General features: G+C 48.6%; 1 protein-coding gene across 5 annotated transcripts in view; it reads right to left on the bottom strand.

The window, feature by feature from the left end:
- Positions 1-26060, bottom strand: part of LOC105035783 (carbon catabolite repressor protein 4 homolog 3) — a 55966-nt gene that overhangs the window by 13724 nt on the left and 16182 nt on the right. For 2 of the 5 annotated variants that reach the window (XM_073253794.1, XM_073253796.1), the window contains exons 7-12: positions 19951-20043; positions 19509-19541; positions 19268-19344; positions 19030-19141; positions 17073-17158; positions 16916-17000 (exon numbers count right to left, since the gene is read on the bottom strand). In XM_073253794.1, coding sequence (XP_073109895.1) covers positions 16916-17000; positions 17073-17158; positions 19030-19141; positions 19268-19344; positions 19509-19541; positions 19951-20043 — 486 coding nt within the window. Of the gene's footprint in view, positions 1-16915; positions 17001-17072; positions 17159-18953; positions 19142-19267; positions 19345-19508; positions 19542-19950; positions 20044-26060 lie in introns of those variants that run through there. The other 3 variants (XR_012139674.1, XR_012139673.1, XM_073253795.1) reach the window with 3 other exon arrangements.

Raw genomic sequence — 26060 nt, 5'->3', positions numbered from 1 at the left:
ACTCCGCCTGACCCTGGACAGCCCACTGCCAGACGGTTACAGATACCGCCATCAATCCGTTATCTCCCCCGCCTATAAAAAGGGGGACCCAGATACGTTATTCTCTAAGCTCATTTCTTATCTCAAAACTCTGCTAAATTCTCCGTTCGAGCGCTCCATTCTTGTTGATGCAGAGAACTGACTTGAGCGTCGGAGGGTCTTGCCGGAGCAACCCCACCTCCGGTTTAGACTTTCCTTGCAGGTCCCGGCGGCGACCGCGACTTCCCCGACTCCAGCTTCTCCGGCGCAAGCGGATTTTTGCACCAATAGGATTGGCGCTAGAGGAAGGGCGGCGAACCTTCGCAGTACCCTTGTTCTTAAAGGAGCGTTCAACGGAGCCGCCTCCGATCATCTCCTCCGACACCCACTCCTTATTTTCCCCCGCTGGGTCCACACTCGATGCCTCCACGCAAGGCGTCCACACGACGGTCCACGGCCTCCGCGGTTAGATCTCAGGCTCCAGCCTCCCCTCCTATTTCTCAACCTCCTCCTCCTCCTCCAGCGGCGGCGGTCGGCACGGAGCAGTTTGACTTGCTGGCACAGCAGGTCAGAGGCCTCGTCGAAGCTGTGCAAGCAATGCAGCAGCAGCAGCCGCAGGCGTCAGCACACCCGAAAAGGGCGTCTCCGGAATGTCAGAACCCGGCGGCGGGGCGGGCCACCTGGGCCAGCCGCCCCGTCCTTCCCGGGAAAACAAACCCGAGGGTAGAGAGCCCTCAATCGGACCACGACTCCACCCCTGGAAGATCCCTGCCCCCGTTCTGCCAGAGGACCCTCGAGACTCGAAGTCGAGAGGATTTCCTGGACCGGAGGCTCCAGGAGATGAACCGGCGGATTGAAGAACTCCGCCATGCGCCCCCCGCTTATGGTGAGGACATTTGTACTGACCCTCCTTTCTCCCAAACGATCATGCAGGAACCGATCCCGCCAAACTTCAAGCTTCCCCAGTTCGAAAGCTACGACGGGACTTCAGACCCGGTTGATCATCTGGAGGCCTTCCGGACGATGATGCTGCTTCACGGTGCTCCTGACGCCATCTTATGCCGGGCTTTCCCGTCTACTTTGAAGGGAGCGGCGAGGAACTGGTATTCGGCTTTGAAACCGGGTACCATCTTCTCCTTCGATCAAATGAGCCACCAATTTGTGGCCCATTTTGTCAGCAGCCGGCGCCCCCGGAAGGGTTCGGAGTCCCTCATCAACATCAAGCAGAGGGAAAGGGAGTCCATACGGGCCTACATCAACCGCTTCAACATCGCGGCGCTGGAGGTCCGGAACTTGGACCAATCAGTTGCCATGGCCGCCCTGAAAGGCGGCCTTCAGAAGAATGATCTTTTGTTCTCTCTGGAGAAGAAGTATCCCAGGGATTTTGCCGATTTGCTGGCTCGGGCTGAGGGATACGCCCGAGCGGAAGAAGCCTTCAAAATGAAGGATGAAGAGACAGCAAGGGAGCGGCAAGCGGGAGATTCGAGTAAGCCCGCAGTTGAGAAAAGGCCAAAGGAAGTCCGGCCGCGTTCTCAATCCCCTCCTGGGCATAAGCGCGCCCATACTCCACCCCGGGCACGCAGGCAGAGAAGCCCGGACCGTGGGGTTCGGCGGGGTTCCCCACCAGGGAGATTCCGCAACCACGCCCCCCTCAACGCCTCGAAGGCCCAGGTATTAATGGAGGTCAGGGAGCAGCTCCCTAGGCCAGAGAGGATGCGCACACACCCCGGGAAGCGCAACCCCAACAAGTTCTGCCTCTACCACCGCGACCACGGCCACGACACAGAGGAATGCATCCAGCTCCAGGACGAGATCGAGGAGCTCATTTGGCGAGGTCGACTTGACAGATTCATCCGCCGCAGGCCTGAGGGTAGAGGAGACCGGCCAAGAGCCCTTCCACAGCCTGAACCGCCGAGAAGGGAGGAGCAACCCGGGGACCGGCCTCCCATCGGGACCATCGACTCCATCACCGGAGGGCCTCAAGGAGGAACGGGCCACCCGCGACCGAGGAGCTCGGAAAACCTGTAAATGTATCACTTACGATTTCGCCTTGAATCTAATTTTCTTTCTACTTAACGTGCTCTTCCCACCTGGCGTGGATTTATTATGACTGGATACGACCCCACCGAACGCTTAAAACATAGCCATGTCAGGAACAGGAGGAGAACCTCGTCCTGACATGAGCAAAGTCAAAGGCCCGGTTCTTTTAGACCGGATGGGGGGAGAGGCCTTACAACGCCCTAATGTGCCCCCACAGCCATGTCAGGAACAGGAGGAGAACCTCGTCCTGACATGAGCAAAGTCAAAGGCCCGGTTCTTTTAGACCGGATGGGGGGAGAGGCCTTACAATGCCCTAATGTGCCCCCACAGCCATGTCAGGAACAGGAGGAGAACCTCGTCCTGACATGAGCAAAGTCAAAGGCCCGGTTCTTTTAGACCGGATGGGGGGAGAGGCCTTACAACACCCTAATGTGCCCCCACAGCCATGTCAGGAACAGGAGGAGAACCTCGTCCTGACATGAGCAAAGTCAAAGGCCCGGTTCTTTTAGACCGGATGGGGGGAGAGGCCTTACAACGCCCTAATGTGCCCCCACAGTCATGTCAGGAACAGGAGGAGAACCTCGTCCTGACATTAGCAAAGTCGAAGGCCCGGTTCTTTTAGACCGGATGGGGGGAGAGGCCTTACAGCGCCCTAACGCACCCCCACAGCCAAGCCGGGAACAGGAGGAGAACCTCACACTGGCTCGAACAAAAAGGAAGACTTCACCCGGACTCCTACGAGAGCCGAGTTCCAGCCACGACGCCAGGGATGACTTCACCCGGACTCCTACGAGAGCCGGATTCCAGCCACGACGCCAGGGAAGACTTCACCCGGACTCCTACGAGAGCCGGGTTCCAGCCACGACGCCAGGAAAGACTTCACCCGGACTCCTACGAGAGCCGGGTTCCGGCCACGACGCCAGGGAAGACTTCACCCGAACTCCTACGGGAGCCGGGTTCCGTCCACGACGCCAAGGAAGACTTTCGGCACCGATTAGGAAGACAACGACATCCCCGAAATAATGTGGGGTCCGGACGGCCAAGCTCGGGCTTGCGGCCACGCACGACGAGAAAGGCAAGCTAACGCATCGACGACCGGGCGCCCCCTGACGACGTCTACATCAGACAAGTCAAACGACAAGAAAGGTTCGGCAGACAACAATATTAGTGCAACGTGCGGACGAGGTAACACAAAACGCTCTTTTTATTCCATTTCCGATATACACACTACAAAGTCAGGAAGGCCAAGGAAAGAAGGGCAAAACGACAAAAAGGAAGTAACTACATGACAAGACAGAAAGACAAAAAGAGCTCTAAGGAGGCCCTGCTCCCTCCGACCTAGAGTTATCTATTCCGCCCCTCAACCAGGACTGCCTCAGATTCTCAATTTCCTCTTCTAGCTCTTCCCTCTTCCGCAGCGCGTCCTGGAGCGCCCGACGAAGTTGCTGGCTCTCAGCCTCCGCCTCTCGACGCCTCTTCCTCAAAACTTCGGACTCCGCCTCCGCGTCCGCGACGGCCCGCCGCTCGAGTGCCAGTTGGATCTTCACTTGTTGCAGCTCGGCTGTCTTTTCCCCGAGGGAGACAGAAATCCCCTCCACGGTGCCTCTTAGGGCTTGGAGCTCTTTAGAATCTTGGACGGAAGTAAGCTGTGCCCTGCCAGCCAGCTGTCTCTGGAGACGGACGACTTCGTCGGCTGCCGTCCTGAATCTCCCTTTGTATTCTTCCACTTGCCTGCGCCAGCTAGCCCGTTGCACGTCGTGGCTCACCTCGGCATCCTGAAGCTACTGCTGAAGGTCGGAAACCTTCTGCGACCATCTCTGGTCATCGTCGACCCGGGCCAAGAGCCGGGATGAATTTCCTTCCAGCTGGCCGATCTTCCCCTTCGCAGCTGACAGTTCCACCTTGAGGGCGCTGATCCTGGCGGCCTGGGCCCAAATCCGGTCACTGGAGCTCTTCTTGCATTCCTCGAGCTCCTTTACAAAGTTCGCCTTCCTCCGGCTATACTCCATGATCCCCTTCACATGGAGACTCCGAAAGTGGGCGGCCTCAGCGGCGGCTTCAGAGTGACCTTCTCTCGATTTGCGGAGCTCGGCTTCCGTCTTCTTTAACTTCTTCGTCAGGTGAAGGACCTCCTTTTTCAACCGCTGGATCGTTGATTTCAGCGGGACCCCCAAGGGCAGGGGGAGTGCTTCTGCGGGACACTGCCATCGGAAGGTAAAGGCGTCAAAGAACGATTCATGGCAGGAAGAAAAATAGAGAGGAGGGAGGAGGAAAGAGAAGCCGTCCGCAACGAGAAATTCAACTTTATTGATTGAATGATTTTTAAAGACAAATGGAAAAGAAAAATTACGACGAAATAAAGGTACAAGATCGGAGGTCTCAGACCTCAGGGGCGGGGGTGGAGAACTCAGCGCGGGGGCTGCGACAGCAGTGGCGGCTGACGAGGGGCCGGCCTCGTCCTCAGACTCCTCGCCTAGGAAGCTGAGGTCGAGCTCTGAAAATTTTCTGGCCACCTTCTCTTGGCAGAGCTCGAACCCCTTAATGAACGCTTCCTGGCCGAACTGGATATTCAGGTCCCTCATCTCCGCGGAGGCCTTGAATTCCTCCACCGCAAGGACTCTGGCCTCCGAGACCAGGACCGGAGTTTGCTCGACCAAGTGGGCGACCTCGGCCTCCGCCTTCCTCGCCGATTCCTCCAAGATCTGCCTCTCCTCCTCCCGGGCTTTCTTCTCCCTTTCCAGGGCCTCCTGGAGGGCGGCTACTTCGGCCGTCTTTGCTTGGAGGCGAGCAACCTCCGTCTGACAGCGCTCCTCCACCTGAAGGATGTCCCTCCTCGTGCGGCTCATCGCCTCGATATAGGCGAGGAGCTGGTGCCCAATCTGCAAAGACAGCTAGGGAATCAGTACAAGGGCCGAATAGCCATGTAAATGAAGAGTCGCTCACCTCAAGGAAGGACCCCAAAGAATCCCAAGCCCGCTACTCAGGATCGACGCGGTCGATCCTCTCCACGACGTCAGGCAGAATGCAGCCGTCGATCAGCCGCCTGATCAGGTCCCTATCATTGAAGGGATTCTCCGACCCCTCCTCGGAGCAGAGGACTCGTCCGCAGCATTTCGGCGGCTACTCGCCCTGCGGGCCACCGATTTCCTCCTTTTCCCCGCGGCGGGCGCCTCCGTGGGGCGGACCCCCGGGGCAGGGGCCCCAATCGGCAGACTCCTCGAGGAGGCCCGAGGAGCTGTTAGCTCGGCATCCGAGGGAATGTCGATGGCCGAGGCCGCCTGGACGGGTGCCGCTGAGCTCGTCTCCTCTGCCCTGGCCCTCTTCGCCGATCCGGAGGTCGTAGCGCCCTTTCTCTTGTGGACCCTCATGCCCCTGGCGAGCCTCCGCACTGCTTCGGCGTCCATTCCTAAAAAAAAAAAAAAAAAAAAGAGAAAAAAGAAGAGAAGAAAAGGAGAGAGAGAAAAGGATAGAAAAAAAAGAAGCAAACCAATCAGTCAAAAAAAAAAAAAAAAAAGAAAAGAAGAGAGAAAGAAAGAAACAGAAGGAAAAAAGAGAGAGAGGGAAGAAGAGGTAAAAAGAAGAAGAGAAGGGAAGCATGAAAAGAGAAGATAAGGTAAAAGATGAATACTCGCTGGATCCTGAGAACTCAGGCCGATGTTGAAAAGAAACTGCTCCCTCAGAAGATTGGGAAGGGAAGGAGCGGAATAAGCTAGAAGCTTCTGGGCGGCCTGGAGGTCGTCCTCCCCCAGGCTGGGAGCCCGGCGGACAGAATCCCTCAAAGAGCCCGAAGGGGGCAGGCCCAGTTTCAGGGTCGGGCAATGGACGAAGAGGTATTTCCTCTTCCAATTGTGGATCGAAGAAGGGGCGCCTTTCAGCAACCCCTTCTTGCCGAACTGGGGGGAGAAATACCACCAGTCCTTCGCCGAAGGATGGCGCTTGAAGGTATAGAAGTGCCTAAACAAGGAGAGAGACGGCTGGACCTCGACTACGTGGCAGAGAGAGAGAAATCCTATCAAAAACCTAAAAGAATTAGGGGCCACGGAAGCCAAGGAGATGTCCAAGAAACGGAAGAGGACAACGACAAAGGAAGGAAGCGGAAGCCGGAGTCCAGCACGGAATGCTTCCTGGTACAAGCAAAAGCGACCCGGAGGAGTGCTGGTCCGACCAGAAGGGCCAGGCAGCTCCAGGTCGTACTCCGGAGGAACTCCGTACTGAACCCTTATCAGAAGGAGCTCCTCCGAGGTCAGGGAACACGGAATGGCGCCCGGCGCAAAAATCGGGCGGAGCCCAGCCCCAGACGCGGGTTCGTCTGCAGAGACGGGGACCTGGGGGTTCGAGGCGGAAGAACTCCCGGAACTGCAGGGAGCAGAAGAGCCGAAAGACATTTCGAGTAGTTTCGAAGGGGGGGCTCTAAAGGACCCTAAGAAGGCGGACAGAAGGGGGAATGAGAGGTCACAGGAAGCTAACTCGGAGGGATGCAAAAAGATAATGACAGAAAAGAAGTCCCTAGGTGGTGAGAAGAAGGTTGGCGGTGCTGGAACTAACCTATATCGCTCTGAGGGACCCGAGGAACAAAAACAGGAGACGCCTACGACTCGAGAAGACGCCCACTGAAACAGGGCTCTCGAAGAAAAGGCAAACACTGGTAAGAACTCAGGAACGAAGTAGGGCACCTAAAGGTGGGAGGACGGGTTTAAATAGACCCTGGGATCCAGCGCCATAATGATCGCGAATCCCCCCAGACCGGTCCGCATCCGACACGTGTCCCACTCCCCCTTGGCAGGCGGCTAAAAGCGGCTGACGGTTGACAGGGCCATTATTACGTCGTACCTAGGCCAGTGTACCTGCGGAAATTTCGAAGAGTCACTTCGCACCGCCCCAATTCGAAAAGACTCCGGCACGCGCGCAATTAATGCCCAAAATATCTGGGGGCAGCAGTGCGTGGGATTCGAGGGACGGCTTCGGCTGTACCCATCTCTCTGTACTTCCTTCGTTCGAAATTCAAACTCGGAAGTAGGGGGACTGGTGTTGGGTATAAAATACCCACAGCCGAAGTCCTCAACGGAATCAACGATTCCGCCCACGATGCCGACCTCAAGGGAAGACTCCGCCCGGACTCCTACGGGAGCCGAACTTCGTCCTCAACATCAACTGCTGGTAAACCCCGTCCGGACTCCTACGGGAGCCGGACTTGCCTTTAACTTTGATTGCAGGAAGACTCCGCTCGGACTCCTATGGGAGCCGGGCTTCGTCCTCGACTCCAACGGCTGCAGACAGACTTCGTCCGGACTCCTACGGGAGCCGGACTCCGTCAACAACTTCAACCGCAAGTGGACTCCGCCCGGACTCCTATGGGAGCCGGGCTCCGCCCTCGACGTCAACTGCTGGTAAGCCCCGTCCGGACTCCTACGGGAGCCGGACTTCGCCTTTAACTTTGATTGCAGGAAGACTCCGCCCGGACTCCTACGGGAGCCGGACTTCGTCCTCGACTCCAACGGCTGCAAGACAGACTTCGTCCGGACTCCTACGGGAGCCGACTCCGCCGACAACTCCGACCTCAAGTTGACTCCGCCCGGACTCCTACGGGAGCCGGGCTCCGTCCTCAACGTCAACTGCTGGTAAGCTGTCCGGACTCCTACGGGAGCCAATCTTCGCCTTTAACTTTGATTGCAGGAAGACTCCACCCGGACTCCTACGGGAGCCGGATTTCGTCCTCAACTCCAACAGCTACAAGCAGACTTCGTCCGGACTCCTACGGGAGCCGGACTCCGTCAACAACTTCAACCGCAAGTGGACTCCGCCCGGACTCCTATGGGAGCCGGGCTCCGCCCTCGACGTCAGCTGCCGGTAAGCCTTGTCCGGACTCCTACGGGAGCCGGACTTTGCATCTGATTTTGATTGCAGGGGATTCCACCCGGACTCCTACGGGAGCCGGGCTCCACCCACTACCCCAACCGCAAGGAGGACTCCGCCTGGACCCCTACGTGGGGTCAGACTCCGACCACAGCCGAACTTCAGCCGACAAATCTGCACTCCCAGGCCACAATCACGGCCACGATTCTGCTACACTTCCTGCGGCGGATTCCGCGTAGCTCCACCACTCCCTGACAGGCCGCAGTAACGATCGCAGCGCTGCTCCACTCCCTACGACGGATCCCACGCGGCTCCATTACTACCTGACAGGCCACGATAAACGGCCGCGATCCTGCTCCACCTCCTGCAACGGATACCGCGCGATTCTCCCATCCGCTGGCAAGTCACGACAACAAACGCCGCCCCACTTCACGCGGCAGACTCCACGTGGCACGCCTCAGTGATAGCCACGGGTCCATTCCACTACTCTTCGCAGCAAACTCCGCCTGACCCTGGGCAGCCCACTGCCAGACGGTTACAGATACCGCCATCAATCCGTTATCTCCCCCGCCTATAAAAAGGGGGACCCAGATACGTTATTCTCTAAGCTCATTTCTTATCTCAAAACTCTGCTAAATTCTCCATTCGAGCGCTCCATTCTTGTTGAGGCAGAGAACTGACTTGAGCGTCGGAGGGTCTTGCCGGAGCAACCCCACCTCCGGTTTAGACTTCCTTTGCAGGTCCCGACGGCGACCGCGACTTCTCCGACTCCAGCTTCTCCGGCGCAAGCGGATTTTTGCACCAACAGTTGCTATGGCCAAGTTCCCACTAGTCGCCTACTTGCCACCATCCCATTGATGTCTTTTAGACTTCAATCATATTGCTATTACTCTCTCATTTTCCTATGGCTATCGGCTGTGGAGCCAAGGGGTAAGTGGAGCCATGGCCCCTTCCCCTCACCTTGTAAAGAAAAAAAAAGAACCAAGTTCTTTAATACATTAAACATGTAGTCTTCACTAAAATTTCCACAATAGTCAACAAATCCTTCCCAATCTAAATCTATTAGGAGATTGATCAACCAAAGAGAATCAGCCCATAAAATTTTATTCACCCATGCCTCTATCTTTGCTTACGTCTTCTCTTTTAAATGCAAAATATACGAAACCATCAACCCTGTATACTCTGGGATTACAAGAAATCCCAGCAAGACTCCCATGTCATGCCTCTCTCTTCTCCCTTGTTTGTCACTAGCATGATGTTTTCATCAGGGAGGTTCTTTACTTGCCTAGTTTTCTATATGTTGGTTTCATGCTTTTTTTATTTCCCTAATATGCCTTCAGATTATTTTTCATAAACCTCATGGCAATTCACTGTACATTTATTATTATAATAATAAGTATCATATTGCATCTTCATTTTCTGAACTTTTACCGCCTTTTATTTTGAATACCTAGTTGAGAACATAAAACTTGGAAATTATTTTTAGTAAAACCATGTTATTTCCTCAAACATCCGTCTGGACACGTGTCTCTTCATTCCAGTCCAAACACAGATTGTTGAGGAGATTAGCAGTTTGCTGAATGGGAATTTTTTTTTTCAAGCACCATGCTGAAACAGAATTATTTCAATTTTGTTCCATTTCCAAGTTATAGCATTACCTCTTTTATCTATTCTCTTATTTTGTCTCATCTTTTTGTTGGTACCCATTACTGAGCCCTATCAAGAACAACAAATGGAGCAACACTTGAGATCAATTTGCAAGATGCAAAAATCTAAGAAACTGAACTACTTTTATATTTCTCATTATGTGATCTTCCTACTTCTTGTCTCTTAATTCATAATAATTTAAAAGACTTTATTTCAGATTATAAATAGTATGCATGTCTTTATATATAACTGGGTATATCCATACGTAATATATACGCTCGTCCATGTTGTGCTTGGGTAACTGTTCTTATAACATGAATCAAAGGACTATAGGACTGCACAGAATCGGAAAACAGAAAGAGATGTACTATTTTGGCATCGACAAAAAAATAAATAGCATTGGTTCTATTTTAGTTGCCACAAATAGTTTTTTTGAAAGCTTTCCGCCAGATTTCTTTGGTGGTCTTTTACAAAATCATACCCTCAGATGTTTGATTATTATTTCCAATTACATCTTTATGGTCTAAATTTGTATCAGATACTGCTATTATGTGTATCTATTTATTATTTCTAAGTCTTGAAAAGTTGATGGTTCCGACTTACTTCTTTACGTTAGTGTGATATTTTTTTCCCTTTATAGATAAAAAAGAAAAAAATTCTGCAGAATGAGTGAAGGTATTGGAATTAAGACATTTTCCTCCAATCTGGTGGCCTTGGATTTTGATTATCCTACTAGCCATGCCTACTAAAATCTAGGAGGTTTGGGCAAGCTGTTGGAGAAAAATCAATAAGACTCAGTGGGTTAAGGCTGTCCAAGGTATGATGATATAAATGGGAGACCACCAAAATGATGGAGAAGGTTGAGCTACTTCCACAAAAGTACATTGATACCATCTTTTTTGGCGAGATGAATGTGGCATGTGAACATTGGAAGAATACACCACCAAAGAAATCTGTTTCCTTGGACCAAGGACATCATAAAGAAGGATTGGCCAAACTGCCAAAGTGTGCATCCATGTTAATATTGCTAAACCTCTGTGGTCAGGCATCCACATTTTAGCTAAAAGTAGGAAAACATAGCAATAATTCTCTTGGAGAAATCTCTCTAATCTGTGCCGCGTGGAGGTGCTGGCCAGTAAAGATACAGTTGGGGAATTTTCTTGTCAAGACTATGCCATGAATGATAACATCTCGAGTTCCAATTAGGGATGACCAAGAATGGTGGAATCGGTACCGACAAGCATGCTGGCATGCGATCAGTACAATATGGTACCAGTCCATGCCATACCAAACCATGGCATATCGAAACCGTGAGGGAGAAAGAAGAGGGAGGAGAGGAAAAAGGAGAGGGAGGGAGCGAAGAGACTTGGTCGGTCTCCCGCATCCGGCAGCCATAGCCAAGGAAGGATAGGAAGCAGAAGATAGACTAGAAGGAGGATGTCGACAATGACGAGTGGAGGTGGGAGAGCGGCGAGGGTTTTGAGAGCAACAACATTGGGTTGGAGGAGGAGACGGAGGGATTAGCAGATCCATGATGGGGCAGCGACAACGAATGGGTAGGGTTTCAATGTGGGGGGGTGTTTCCCTTGCGCAAGTTGGGAAGAGAGGGGAGGGGAGGTGACAATCACGAACTAGAGATACGACATGCCTATTTAATCAATGAGCATGAAGAGGGGGGGATTGGGTTCGGCCTATATAAAGAAATAGGCTAACTAGGGGCCTTTTTAATTCAGTTCAATCTATCTACCGAGCCGGCAAGGCGAACTAACCTGGTTTCCCATCTATTCGGTTCGGTACACCCTAAACCATTTTGGCACAACTAGAGGTGGCAATCGAGTCGGGTCACATACAGGTCAAGTCGGTGCTAGTTGGGTCAAAAATTCATCAACCCAAACCTGACTTATTTATTTAATCGATCAAAAATTCAGATCTTAATTCGACCTGTTTATTAAATAGATAACTCGACCCAACCTACATAACCCATTTATTAAATAGGTCAAGTCAAGTTAAACTGGTTAAACGGATTGAATAGGTTAAACAAGTTAAGCAGGTCAGATTTAACAGGTCAGAAACAAGTTAAGCAGGTTTAAAATAAGTTAAACATGTTTTAAATGGGCTGAATGGGTCGAGATATGATTCAACCCAATTATTAAATGGATCAAAATAGATTAAACGGATCAAAGGTTTAAACATGAACCCAACTCATTATATAAACAAGTTTAGATGGGTTGACTCGTTTATGACCCAAACCCATTTACGTCAAACCCAAACCTACTTATAATAGGTCGTTCGCAGGTCGAGTTGACTAGTCAGATCATAAATTGGCACCCTTAGGTACGGCCAACCAAAAGGATGAAAAACAAAGAATTGAAGCCAACTTGAGATATTTTCTAATGTCTATACCTATTAAGAACGAGTTTTCAAGCCAAATAAGAACTGTTGTGTGGGGCATAGTTGGAAAACTAGCAGGACGTGGAGATACAAAGATGGCTAATGGTTTGATAACCATGAATGAAGGGTCAGGATTTGCTACATTTGCTAGTAAGATCCAAAGAGACCACATCTTGGACATGACAAATCACCAACCCATGGAGAGGTCATTGGAAGCCTTGCACAAGTTATGGACCATGTGGGAGGTACGACAAAGGATAAACACAAACACCCCCTCCCCACCCATAATGCACATAGTGGCAATCCAAAAACAACAAGGAGACGGACCCATCAACCGTCTCAAAGGTCTTAGTAGTAGAAGAAATTGGGACTAAAGAGAGACAAGTTCTTATTTGTGCATTACCGAAGCTAAACTTCAAAGATGATCCACTTTGCACCCTAAGCTCACAAACACCTCTCATAGTTATGCATCCTTGGTCCACGAAAGCTTACTCTATCTCAACTTGATCATACCAATTAAATTTAACCAATTTGCTAATCACAAGAACTTATTTAAAAACAATTGTCCCAATTTTAGTGCCCATCAATAGATTTTAACCTCTCGTATGATCCAAGAGGATCACCAAACTTGAAGCACACTACTTTGGCCATTATGGGGATGTTTGAACAGTATTTAGGAGCAAGATCTACCACATCGAGAAGTCGAATCGCATGCCAAACTTCTGAAGGTCAACTTGGTCGTACGATGCTCAATTAAGATGCTCCTTTTTCTTCAAATTGGGCAACATTTTAAGCTCTACAATATAGTATTGCCCCTTAAAAGGTGCAGCACATTGAGGAATCAGGACCAAATACCATCATTTGGACCTCGAACATGCAGTTAAACCAAAAATTTGCTTTTCGAGAAAGATTTTGATTGGGCATATCTCCTAATCCGGAAAGAATTAAGCAGAGCATCAGAACGTGAAGCCATATATAAGTGGGATCTAATTTCTATAAGATTTTAGCTTTTTCATATTTATTTCACTAGTCATGTTTATTTTTTGGAAGAGTTGTATCCTATTTGAATAGAAGGAATCCAACTGGATAGTGCAAGGATGAACCTCACGAGCGTAAATAGAGGCTTTATCTCAATTTGAGATTCATTAATGAAAGAAAAGGGGGTCTGACCCTATTTTTGCCAATCTTTTGAGAGATTCAAGTTGAATGGGCTGAGGGTATTACTCCATTCTCCCTGATTGGATCATCCTATTACTAATGTGGATTCCTACCCCATTCACCCTTCAAAGTCCTAAAATCACAAATCCTCCTTCAAAGCTCTCAAGAGAGTTATAATGGTAGAGATTGAGACCACTCCCTGCAATTGAAACCAACTACTTGGTAGAGCATCTTCAACAAGGTCTATTGTTTTTACTATGGAGGTGAAAGAGCTATCTCTTGATTAGGAGGATTGTGAGTCTATCAATGGGATCAAGGTCAACCCTAATTCCTTGAGCTCGCTACTATTCTAATCCTCAGAATCGTAGGGGGTTTCTAAGCCCTCTTTTTTGAATTATGTAAGAAAATAATTTGATACCATACCAAAGAAAAGAAATTAATTAGGTCTCATGATTCTAATATATTTTGTTTCCTTGAAACATGTTTATTCTATAATTTTATTTCCAAGGCTCAAAAATTTCTTGGTCAAAACTGGTGCGTTTTTATTATTCTATTGGAAGGTTTGTCCAAAGGAATTATCATAACTAGGATGTCTAAAATGGATAATATTGATTTTTGCTCTTGCAATAAGCAAGCTACTTTTGGTGTGAATGTGATCATTACACCTTCTCATGATCCTTAGGTTTTAAGGAGTTATTTATGCTAGCACAAATGGGACCTACAGGAAAATAGTGACAGAAAACCACCTCTAATATTTTGGATATCAGTATATCTGATATCCACATTTCTCATAGGTGATTTTACCTGTACTACATCCAAAACTCAGAAACATGGAGGGAAAGATCATGTGGGGGCAGGGACATTCATGAATTCATAGCTTTATTGTGTAACAATAGACTCATTGATCTAGAATTTGCTGGTCCAAACTATCCAAGGTGCAATAATAGACTTGGTAGGGACCAAAGTTTGGAAGAGGATTTACCAAGCTGTTGCTAATGGAAGACAAATTGACATGTTTCTAGACTATCAGGCACGTCATTTCCCATGCATAAATTCAGTACACTATTGTCTTCCTAATGTTAAAGCCTCTCCTAACCCAAAACCCAAGCCTTTCAATTTTGGAAAATTCTGGCTTTCTTGCAAGGATATAACCGAGGTGGTTCAAAATGCACATAGAGTGATGTTCATGTTTAGTCCACCAACCTTGCATTGAAAATTGGAATCAAGATTGGCAATATTTTCCTTAAGATAATAGTTCTTCAATAAGAAATTCTTGAGATTCAACAAAGAGAGGTGTTAGCCAAGAACAACACCTCCACCACTACAGCATATAAGCAGCTACAACAAAATTGTGGCAACAATAAATCTTTTCGCATTAGAAGTCTCAAATATCTTGGCTAAGAGAATGGATCGAGGGAACATGAGTATGCCGTTCCTTTATCATCTTAAGGCACAAGAATCACATTGAGTGCATAAATACCAAAACGAGGAAGATAACCTAGGTTGATGAGGTGATTAGATGTGCCATGCAACATTTCTTCTATGAGAAATGGAATCTCAGCTTTCCTGATGAACTTATAGAGCTCCCCTTAATACCTTACAAGGTCTCTAATCAAGAAAGTGCTCCCCTCCGAGGCCCATAAAACTGGTACCAGTTATCATACCAGTACCTTACCCATTCTATACAATATGGTCTGTACAGTATGGTAATACACCCCGGCTTACACAAGCACAAGATGCTTTTCTTCACTCTGAAAAATGGTACCATCTGAAACTGGATCGTATGGGTTGATCTAAGCATTACAGAGCAGTTTTGCTTGGTTTAGACTGGTTTGGGCTCATATATCAAAAACCTAGGAACAGTCCCAATTTGAATTATAGTACGGTGCACCTCAGTATGGGCAGCTCAAGATGGTTCTGCAAACTTGCTCTTCTTATTTCTCCGATTTTTTACGATGAGATTGAGTTGACCATCTAATTCAAATGCCGCAGACAGAGCACCCTGACTTTGATGGATTTTAGCCCTGTTTTTTAAAGCATTATGCAGTATTATCAAAAAGGATTTTGGTAGTAGTAACCAAGAACATCTTCAACATAGCTTAGATGGATAATCTACTTTTCTCACCCTAATCTTTGAGAAAACCAATGCTGTTAAGCTAAAAGGCAATAACCTACAGGCCCATCAGTCTCTATAACATCTTGTAAAGTGATTGTAAAGCTTCTTGTCAACCATGTGAAGCCTATTCTCAACATGATATATGAGGAATTGGGAACTTTAATTGCTATCAAAGCATAGCTGAAAACGACCTCCTAGCCAAGGAAATTTTACATTTCCTGGAGAGGCTCCTACTAGAGGGTCCCTAGTGGCAATTAGAGGCAACATAGAGAGGGCTTGCAAGCATGTGAAATGGAATTAACTTTCCACCATCCTCCAACACTGCCACTTTGGGTTCCATAATCAATTCATTGGATGGGTTAAGTGTTCAATAATCAATTCCTTCGATAATGACCTGCCTTCTAACCAGGTCATCTTCCATTTTTGTTCTGAGACAAGGAGGCTGACTCTCCCCATTCCTATTTCTCTATTTGCAGACCTGAGGTCTAGGAACTTAAATCAAGCATTGAATGGGGTCAAGGATTGTGTTACGTTGCTTTCACCTGCCATCCTAGTTAATGACCTACCTTTTAACCGGTTCATTTTCCATTTTGGTCTGAGCCAAGGAAGCCAGCTCTCCCCATTCCTATTTATTCTAAGTGCTGACATGGTGTCTAAGACCTTGCATCAAGCATTGGATGCAGGATTATTGAAGGGATTCAAGCCTAACCCAGGGTCCATTTGTCTCTCATTAACTGTTCAGTGTTCACAGATGACTGTCTACTTATTGGTCTTGATAAGTAGAGAGGATTCAAGCCTAACCCATGTTAAGGACCTTAAGGTGTCACAACCAATAGAGATAAAATGTCAACCTGAGAAAATTTCATGTTTTCTTGAACCCCTCGACACCCACTCAAATGCAAAAGATGATGAGGAATTAAGGATTCAAATCAAGAACAGTGTTTGACCTAATTCGGGAGTTCCATCTTCTAGCAATAGATTGACAATATCTGATCTAGCAGTGGAAATTTCTCTCCTTTGCATGTAGAGTGATGTTATTGTAGTCAATGCTCATGTCTACAGCAACCTTCGTATTGTCTAACTGTACTATTCCTATAACCACCATTAATAAAAGGGAGAGAATTTCCATGATTTCCTTTGGTGCTATTCTTCAGAGTAGAGGAAATGAAACCTACCATCCTAGGAGTGTATCATCCACCAACCTCAGTCTAGATTTCTTTGACCACCCATGGATTGAAACAACTCTATTGAGTAGGCTTCCCTTACAAATGAATATTGAAGTTCTAGACTGTTCAGCAACAGCCGTAGATTATATAAGCCCCACAGGAAGGAGTGGGATATTGCCAAATTAACTTTAGGTTTTCTTATGGAGATGGTTCCCATTGTCACATTTGACATATATCCTAGGAGTATTCAACAGGAATTGATGTCTAATATATTTCCAATACAGATGTGGCATACAATTTGAAGTATTCATGCTTCCCATACACACGTATGCAAATGTATAATATGCGCGCGTGTGTGTGTATCCACACACATGCACGTGCACACACACGCGCGCACACGCACAAGCACGCACGCATACATACATGAGGACAACTTCAGATTGCTATTTAAATGCAACGACCCTTAACTTGGAAGACTAACAAAAGTATTGAAGTTATGATCAAATAGTTAGTAAATAAACAATACCTTACTTGGCAGACCGCCTAGCTTTCGTAATATGTCAATGGAAATAGTGTCTAAAACCCGCGTACATGCAAGTCCAGTTGAGTACCTTCATTAAAGAGAACAAGGTCAGATCACATTAAGGTATTTATGAAGTAAAGATGGACTAAAAGTAGCTCACCAAATATAGTCAACCGTTCCAAGAAATTTAGAGTGATAGGTGGTAGCTAGCGGTTCGCCATGACGACCCCTTGTCCTTGCATTACCCTTTAAAGAAAATTGCAATCTCTTGAAATATATTTCAAAATAAGATAGGAAATTTCAAGTACTTAGGGTGAGCCCAAAAAAATTGTATCTTTTGTTTTTTTGAAATTACAAATCATGATTTCATAATATAGAATATTTGGTTGTGTGATGAAATTTTAGAGCATCCTAAAATCAGAAATTTAATAATTTTTATTTCAAGAAGAATTTTTCAAAATCACATTTTTCTCTTATTATGTTGATCCTATGATTGATTTTGATGATTACCAAATTTTGAGCAATTGTAATTCTAATCATGTGTTTCAAGGATGAATGTAGGATTTTCAAAATGTTTAAATTGAAGAATTCATCCAGAAAAAGATTTTCTCAAAGAAGCTAAATCAAGGATTTCAAAAAAGATTTTTCAAGTTTCAGACTTAGTTGAGTCGACTCCAGGAGGCTAGGAACCGACCCCTGCACTGAAACAGGCTGAAACAAAAGAGTTTCTAAGTTTTAGGATGATCAGGAATCGATTCCAAAGAAGAGTCGACTCTGGCACATTGGAAGAAACCTGGCACGGATTCGAATCGACTCATGCACAGAACAAGCCAACTCTCTTAGAAAAGACAGAAGGCAGCATTTTCAAGATGCAGCTTGGGTCGACCCCTGAAGAGCTCGAGTCGACCCCAGGACAACTGGAGTCGACCCCTAAGGAATTAGAGTCGACCCCAAGCCTGGGATTGCACTAACGGTTAGTTTTCTGCATTATTGCTAATGGCTAGATTTTACTTCTAACAGTTATTCCAATCCTTCCAATGGCTAAAATTCACTCTCCAACCACTTTCAAGGTTTTTAAATGCCAGAGAATCAATTGGGAAGTAAGCTAAGTGAATCAAAAAGAGAAAATCATCAATTTGAGCAAGCTTCATTGAATACCATTGAAAAAGAGAGCGAAAAGAAAACTAAGTGCACAGATTTGAGAGCTTTCAAAGAGTGATATTCTCCAATAATTTCTACATCCTCTCGAGCATCAAAGAAGAGAAGTCAAGCATCAAAAATGCAACTTTTCATCGACTTTCTCCATATCTAAAAGAGTTTTTTTTTTTTTTTTTTGTGCTAAATTTTTGTTTCTAGTATTTTATTTTCTTTATAAGTTTCTTTTGGAGGAAAGAAACCTCCAAAAGAAACTTGAGGTAAAGGCCTATCCAAACCCAAAATTGGATTTTATAGATTTTGGTTAGTGAAATCGTAAAATCAACTGGATTTAATTATGATCTCAAAAAACAATTGTGTAAGGTTGTGGTTGGTGATCCCATAAAACCAGCTGGATTTAATTGTGATCCCAAAAAATAATTGTGTAAGTTTCTAGTTGGTGATCCCGAAAAATCAACTGAGTTTGTTTGTGATCCTGAATAAAACAAACATGCTGTAATCAAAGAGATTATAGTGGAATTCCTAACGGGCTCTTAGGGAGTGGATGTAGCGTGGGGTTGCACTAAACTACTATAAATTTGTGTCGTTTGTATTGTGCCTTTTGTGCTTGTTTTATTTATTTTAATTCTCGCTTTACATTCTTACTCTACCTTCATTATTTCAATTATGCTGCTACATAATTACATACACTCCACAATCACTTAAGTTAGAAGCACTTAATTGTTTAAATTATTGATTTAGTTGAAATTTTTGAAAAACTCAATTTACACTCTCTCTTGGGTTGCTACCTTTTTGGACAACATATTATATTCAAATATTTCTATTCTTGAACTCTCTAGCAACCAAACACTATCAAAAAATTCTTAATATTTTAAAACTCAGATACCTTAAATCATGGGGACAAAATCATAATTTTGAAACTAAAACCTCCAAACACAGCCTTCAAGAAAATAGACAAGTACTTTAACACTAGCATAAGCGCTATGCAGCTTCAACGGATGCTCAAGTTTTGTACATTTTGATTGCCCAGTCGCATTTTTCAACTCCTCATCAGTCCAATGAAACTTTAGAAAGCTGCAAAAGAAAAAAATAAATAATTAATTATGGGTATTGAAGAACTGAAGATGAGATCTCCCATAAGTATGTCAATAGATATAGTAACACATATACTATTATCGAAACATTTAGCTTCTTGATTACCTAGGCAGATCATATAGAGCAAACTCACATCTATCTTGTCCAAATATATATCTTCTATCATGTGCAGCAATATCTAGCTGAAATAAACAACAAAGAGCCCTTAGGTATCATTAATCATCTCAATTAAAGTTGAGTTCAAACATGATTGTATGTCACAAACTCACAATCTCGTATAGAAGTACCAGGTTAAGTTGAAAATCAAATAATGCACACATAACTATCTAACAAACAGTTTATTCACCTCTGAGGTTGACAAGAATTCATATATTGCACTCTGCCCACAAGAAAATAATCAGAAGTTAGCTGTCACATAGTGTACAGAAACAAGCACATTTTTCATAATATTTATGACTACGGTCTTTGTTATGGAGTATCTTGAGATGGCCTGGTAGGTGGAAACATGAAAGCTACTTTTGATCACTGTGTACCAAGAAGTCAATGACAACTACAAGAGGCTAGTTCAGGGGAAGGAAGAACTTCATGTAACATTGATTTTCCCACGGAAGAAAAAGTCTCTATCTGTTACACCTTTGTCCTGATTGCTGCCTGCTACTGAACTCCCTTATGAATTAACTAGCGTAATTCATTCCCATAAAGAAATGTCTTCATAAGACCAATGGAAGGCAGTAAGTCGATGATATAAATGCATAACCTACTATAATTATTGGGCAGAATCAACATACTTCAGGGGTGCTGTTAAAATCACCAGCAAGCACAACAGGAATGTTATCCCATTTTTCTGAAAGAGCATTGACCTTTGACAACAGTAATCGAACCTGAAAAAACAAATATAAGTACAGAAGCAACTCACAGAAGCCATTTAACATGTAGCAGAGGAAAAAATTTGAGAAGTGGAGCTTAAGGGATTTTCATGTATGTGCTAATATAAGACATTTGCGGTGAACAAAATGAATGTGATGCTCCAATATTGTTGGACAACAATTCAAATTACATATGCATCATCCATATAGATTCATATACGTTACATATATACACATACTTTTTGGACATACCTGCATTTATGTGCAAAAATGTCTCCATATACACAAACACATATAACGTAGATACATACATAAAAATGTCCGCATAGATACATAGTTCAGATGTAGGATACCTATCCAAAAGTTTTCATCATACCTATATCTAAAAATTGATGTACATATACTTATGTATCTATGGATACATATAAAGACATATTTGCACATATAGCAGTATAGTTACAGGCAAGGTTCTACATCCCGGTGGGATGAGGGGCGTCTTGGCTGCCCCGTCCCATTCCTGTGAGAAAATTAGGACCGAGACAAGCTTGGGACTCCGAAAGCCTTCCTCGTAGGGAGAGAAGAAGAAAGATGAAAGGAAGAAAGGAAGGAAAGATGAAAAAAAGAAAAAAAATGAAAGAAAAGAAGAAGAAAAATTAAAAAAAAAAGGAATGGAGAAGAAAAAGAAAAGGAAAGAAAGGAAGGTAGAAAGCTGGAGGCCCTCTGGCGGCTTCTCCTCCCTCTTTTTTTTTTGCCTTCCCCCCCTCTCTCTATCTTTCTCTATCGATCGAGATTTGGCGGACAAAGTAGAGGGCTTGGTGGCCCTCCAAGTGTGCCCACAGCCCGCCTGTGGCCACTGCCGGTGTCTCTTCCGCCCACCCTCTCCCTCCTATGCCCTTCTCCCTCCCCCTCCCCTCTTTATCTCTTTTCCTCATCCTCGGTTTCCTTCTTCTCTTCTATATCGGTTCGTGCTGGTCCAGTCCGGTATGGATCCACACCAACTCATACCGCCGACATGGACCTCAGTTCCGGTTTCGTTGACCTTCAATTGAGGATTATTGCGATTTAGAGATATGACTTCATCATATCTTCACCCATTTACAAGAAGAAGGTCAAGTATATGTATTTTCCAAATAAGGCCAATCCCATGTGTTGGGTATAAAATACCCACAGCTGAAGTCCTCAGCAGAATCAGCTCAAGGAGGACTCCGCCTGAACTCCTACGGGAGCCGGGCTCCGTCCTCAACATCAACTGTCGGTAAGCCTTGTCCAGACTCCTACGGGAGTCGAACTTCGCCTTTAGCTTTAATTGCAGGAAGACTCCGCCCGGACTCCTACGGGAGCCGGGCTTCGTCCTCGACTCCAACGGCTGCAGACAGACTTCGTCCGGACTCCTACGGGAGCCGGACTCCGCCAACAACTTCAACCGCAAGTAGACTCCGCCCGAACTCCTACGGGAGCCGGGCTCCGTCCTCAACAACAACTGCCGGTATGCCTTGTCCGGACTCCTACGGGAGCCGGACTTCGCCTTTAGCTTTAATTGCAGGAAGACTCCGCCCGGACTCCTACGGGAACCGGGCTTCGTCCTCGACTCCAACGGCTGCAGACAGACTTCGTCCGGACTCCTACGGGAGCCGGACTCAGCCGACAACTTCAACCGCAAGTAGACTCCGCCCGAACTCCTACGGGAGCCGGGCTTCGTCCTCGACTCCAACGGCTGCAGACAGACTTCGTCCGGACCCCTACGAGAGCCGGACTCAGCCGACAACTTCAACCGCAAGTAGACTCCGCCCGAACTCCTACGGGAGCCGGGCTCCGTCCTCAACATCAACTGCCGGTAAGCCTTGTCCGAACTCCTACGGGAGTCGAACTTCGCCTTTAGCTTTAATTGCAGGAAGACTCCGCCCGGACTCCTACGGGAGCCGGGCTTCGTCCTCGACTCCAACGGCTGCAGACAGACTTCTCCGGACTCCTACGGGAGCCGGACTCAGCCGACAACTTCAACCGCAAGTAGACTCCGCCCGAACTCCCACGGGAGCCGGGCTCCGTCCCCAACATCAACTGCCGGTAAGCCTTGTCCGAACTCCTACGGGAGCCGAACTTCGCCTTTAGCTTTAATTGCAGGAAGACTCCGCCCGGACTCCTACGGGAGTCGGGCTTCGTCCTCGACTCCAACGGCTGCAGACAGACTTCGTCCGGACTCTTACGGGAGCCGGACTCCGCCGACAACTTCAACCGCAAGTAGACTCCGCCCGAACTCCTACGAGAGCCGGGCTACGTCCTCAACAACAACTGCCGGATGCCTTGTCCGGACTCCTACGGGAGCCGAACTTCGCCTTTAGTTTTAATTGCAGAAAGACTCCGCCCGGACTCCTACGGGAGTCGGGCTTCGTCCTCGACTCCAACGGCTGCAGACAGACTTCGTCCGGACTCCTACGGGAGCCGGACTCAGCCGACAACTTCAACCGCAAGTAGACTCCGCCCGAACTCCCACGGGAGCCGGGCTCCGTCCCCAATATCAACTGCCGGTAAGCCTTGTCCGAACTCCTATGGGAGCCGAACTTCGCCTTTAGCTTTAATTGCAGGAAGACTCCGCCCGGACTCCTACGGGAGCCGAGCTTCGTCCTCGACTCCAACGGCTGCAGACAGACTTCTCCGGACTCCTACGGGAGCCGGACTCCGCCGACAACTTCAACCGCAAGTAGACTCCGCCCGAACTCCTACGGGAGCCGGGCTCCGTCCTCAACAACAACTGCCGGTATGCCTTGTCCGGACTCCTACGGGAGCCGGACTTCGCCTTTAGCTTTAATTGCAGGAAGACTCCGTCCGAACTCCTACGGGAACCGGGCTTCGTCCTCGACTCCAACGGCTGCAGACAGACTTCGTCCGGACTCCTACGAGAGCCGGACTCCGCCGACAACTTCAACCGCAAGTAGACTCCGCCCGAACTCCTACGGGAGCCGGGCTTCGTCGCCAACTTCGACCGCCGGTAAGATCCGTCCGGACTCCTACGGGAGCCGGACTTCGCACCTGATTTTGATTGCAGGAGACTCCGCCCGAACTCCTGCGGGAGCCGGGCTCCGCCCACGACTTCAACTCCGAGAAGACTCCGCCCGGACTCCCACGGGAGCCGGGCTCCCCCCACGACTCCAACCGCAAGGAGGACTCCGCCCGGACTCCTACGGGAGCCAGACTCCGTCATCAGCTCCGACCGCTGCCGAACTTCAGCCGGCGGATCTGCACTCCCTGGCAGGCCACAATAACGGCCACGATCCTGCTCCACTTCCTGCGGCGGATTCCGTGCAGCTCCATCACTCCCTGACAGGCCGCAGTAACGGTCACAGCACTACTCCACTCCCTACGACGGATCTCGCGCAGCTCCACTACTCCCTGGCAGGCCACAATAACGGCCGCGATCCTGCTCCACTTCCTGCGGCGGATTCCGCGCAGCTCCATCACTCCCTGACAGGCCGCAGTAACGGTCACAGCACTACTCCACTCCCTACGACGGATCTCGCGCAGCTCCACTACTCTCTGGCAGGCCACAATAACGGCCGCGATCCTGCTCCACTTCCTGCGACGGATACCGCGCGATTCTCCCATCCGCTGGCAAATCGCGACAACAGACGCCGCTCCACTCCCCGCGACAGACTCCACGTGGCACACCCCGGTGATAGCCACGGGTCCACTCCACTACTCTTCGCAGCAAACTCCGCCTAACCCTGGGCAACCCACTGCCAGACGGTTACAGATGTCGCTATCAGGCTACTGCCCCCTCCGCCTATAAAAGGGGGCTCCAGATACGTTATTCTATAAGCTCTCATCTTTTATCTAAAAACTCTGCTAAATTCTCCGTTCGAGCACTCCATTCTTGTTGAGGCAGAGAACTGACTTGAGCGTCGGAGGGTCTTGCCGGAGCAACCCCACCTCCGGTTTAGACTTCCTTTGCAGGTCCCGACGGTGACCGCGACTTCTCCGACTCCAGCTTCTCCGGCGCAAGCGGATTTTTGCACCAACAGGATTGGCGTTAGAGGAAGGGGCCTGTGTCTTCGCAGTACCCTTGTTCTTGAAGGAGCGTTCAACGGAGCCGCCCCCGATCGTCTCCTCCGACACCCACTCCTTGTTTCCCCCACGGGATCCATACTTGATGCCTCCTCGCAAGGCGTCCATGCGACGGTCCACGGCCTCCGCGGCCAGATCCCAGGCTCCGGCCTCCCCTCCTGTTTCTCAACCTCCTCCTCCGGCGGCGGCGGTCGGCGCGGAGCAGTTTGACCTGCTGGCGCAGCAGGTTAGAGGCCTCACCGAGGCTGTGCAAGCTATGCAGCAGCAGCAGCTGCAGGCATCGGTACGCCCGGAAAGGGTGTCCCCGGAACACCAGAATCCGGCGGCAGGGCGGGCCACCTGGGCCAGCCGCCCCGTCCTTCCTGGGAAAACGAATCCGAGGGTAGAGAGCCCTCAATCGGACCACGACTCCACCCCGGGAAGATCCCTGCCCCCGTTCTGCCAGAGGACCCTCGAGACTCGAAGTCGAGAGGATTTCCTGGACCGGAGGCTCCAGGAGATGAACCGGCGGATCGAAGAACTCCGCCATGCGCCCCCCGCTTATGGTGAGGATATTTGTACTGACCCTCCCTTCTCTCAAATGATCATGTAGGAACCAATCCCGCCAAACTTCAAGCTTCCCCAGTTCGAAAGCTACGACGGGACTTCGGACCCGGTTGATCATCTGGAGGCCTTCCGGACGATGATGCTGCTTCACGGTGCTCCTGATGCCATCTTATGCCGGGTCTTCCTGTCCACCTTGAAGGGAGCGGCGAGGAACTGGTACTCGGCTTTGAAACCGGGTACCATCTTTTCCTTCGATCAAATGAGCCACCAATTTGTGGCCCATTTTGTCAGCAGCCGGCGCCCCCGGAAGGGTTCGGAATCCCTCATCAACATCAAGCAAAGGGAAGGGGAGTCCATTCAGGCCTACATCAACCGCTTCAACATCGCGGCGCTGGAGGTCCGGAACTTGGACCAATCAGTCGCAATGGCCGCCCTGAAGGGTGGCCTTCAGAAGAATGATCTTTTGTTCTCCCTGGAGAAGAAGTATCCCAGGGATTTTGCTGATTTGCTGGCCCGGGCCGAAGGATACGCCCGAGCGGAAGAAGCCTTCAAAATGAAGGATGAAGAGACGGTGAGGGAGCGGCAAGCGGGAGACTCGAGTAAGCCCGTAATTGAAAAAAGGCCAAAGGAAGCCCAGCTGCGTTCTCGATCCCCTCCTGGCCATAAGCGCGCCCATACTCCACCCCGGGCGCGCAGGCAGAGAGCCCGGATCGCGGGGTTCGGCGGGGTTCCCCACCAGGGAGATTCCGCAACTACGCCCCCCTCAACGCCTCGAAGGCCCAGGTATTGATGGAGGTCAGGGAGCAGCTCCCTAGGCCGGAGAGGATGCGCACACACCCCGGGAAGCGCAACCCCAACAAGTTCTGCCTCTACCACCGCGACCACGGCCACGACACAGAGGAATGCATCCAGCTCCGGGACGAGATCGAGGAGCTCATTCGGCGAGGTCGGCTCGACAGATTCATCCGACGCAGGCCCGAGGGTAGAGGAGATCGGCCAAGGGCCCTTCCGCAGCCTGAACCGCCAAGAAGGGAGGAGCAACCCGGGGACCGACCTCCCATCGGGACCATCGACTCCATCACCGGAGGGCCTCAGGGAGGAGCGGACCACCCGCGACCGTGGAACTCGAAAAATCTGTAAATGTATCACTTACGATTTCACCTTGAATCTAAATTTCTTTCTACTTGACGTACTCTTCCCATCTGGCGTGGATTTATTACGACTGGATATGACCCCTCCAAACGCTTGAAGCAAAGTTATGTTAGGAACGGGGGAGAACCCCGTCCTAACATACCTAAAATGAAAGTCCGACTATCTCAAAATCGGATTGGGGGAGAGGCCTTACAACGCCCTAATGTGCCCCCACAGCTATGTCAGGAACAGGAGGAGAACCTCGTCCTGACATGAGCAAAGTCAAAGGCCCGGTT

This window comes from Elaeis guineensis, chromosome 3, assembly GCF_000442705.2.
Source record: "Elaeis guineensis isolate ETL-2024a chromosome 3, EG11, whole genome shotgun sequence".
Classification (NCBI taxonomy): domain Eukaryota; kingdom Viridiplantae; phylum Streptophyta; class Magnoliopsida; order Arecales; family Arecaceae; genus Elaeis; species Elaeis guineensis.
This window is presented reverse-complemented; position numbering and strand designations above follow the sequence as displayed.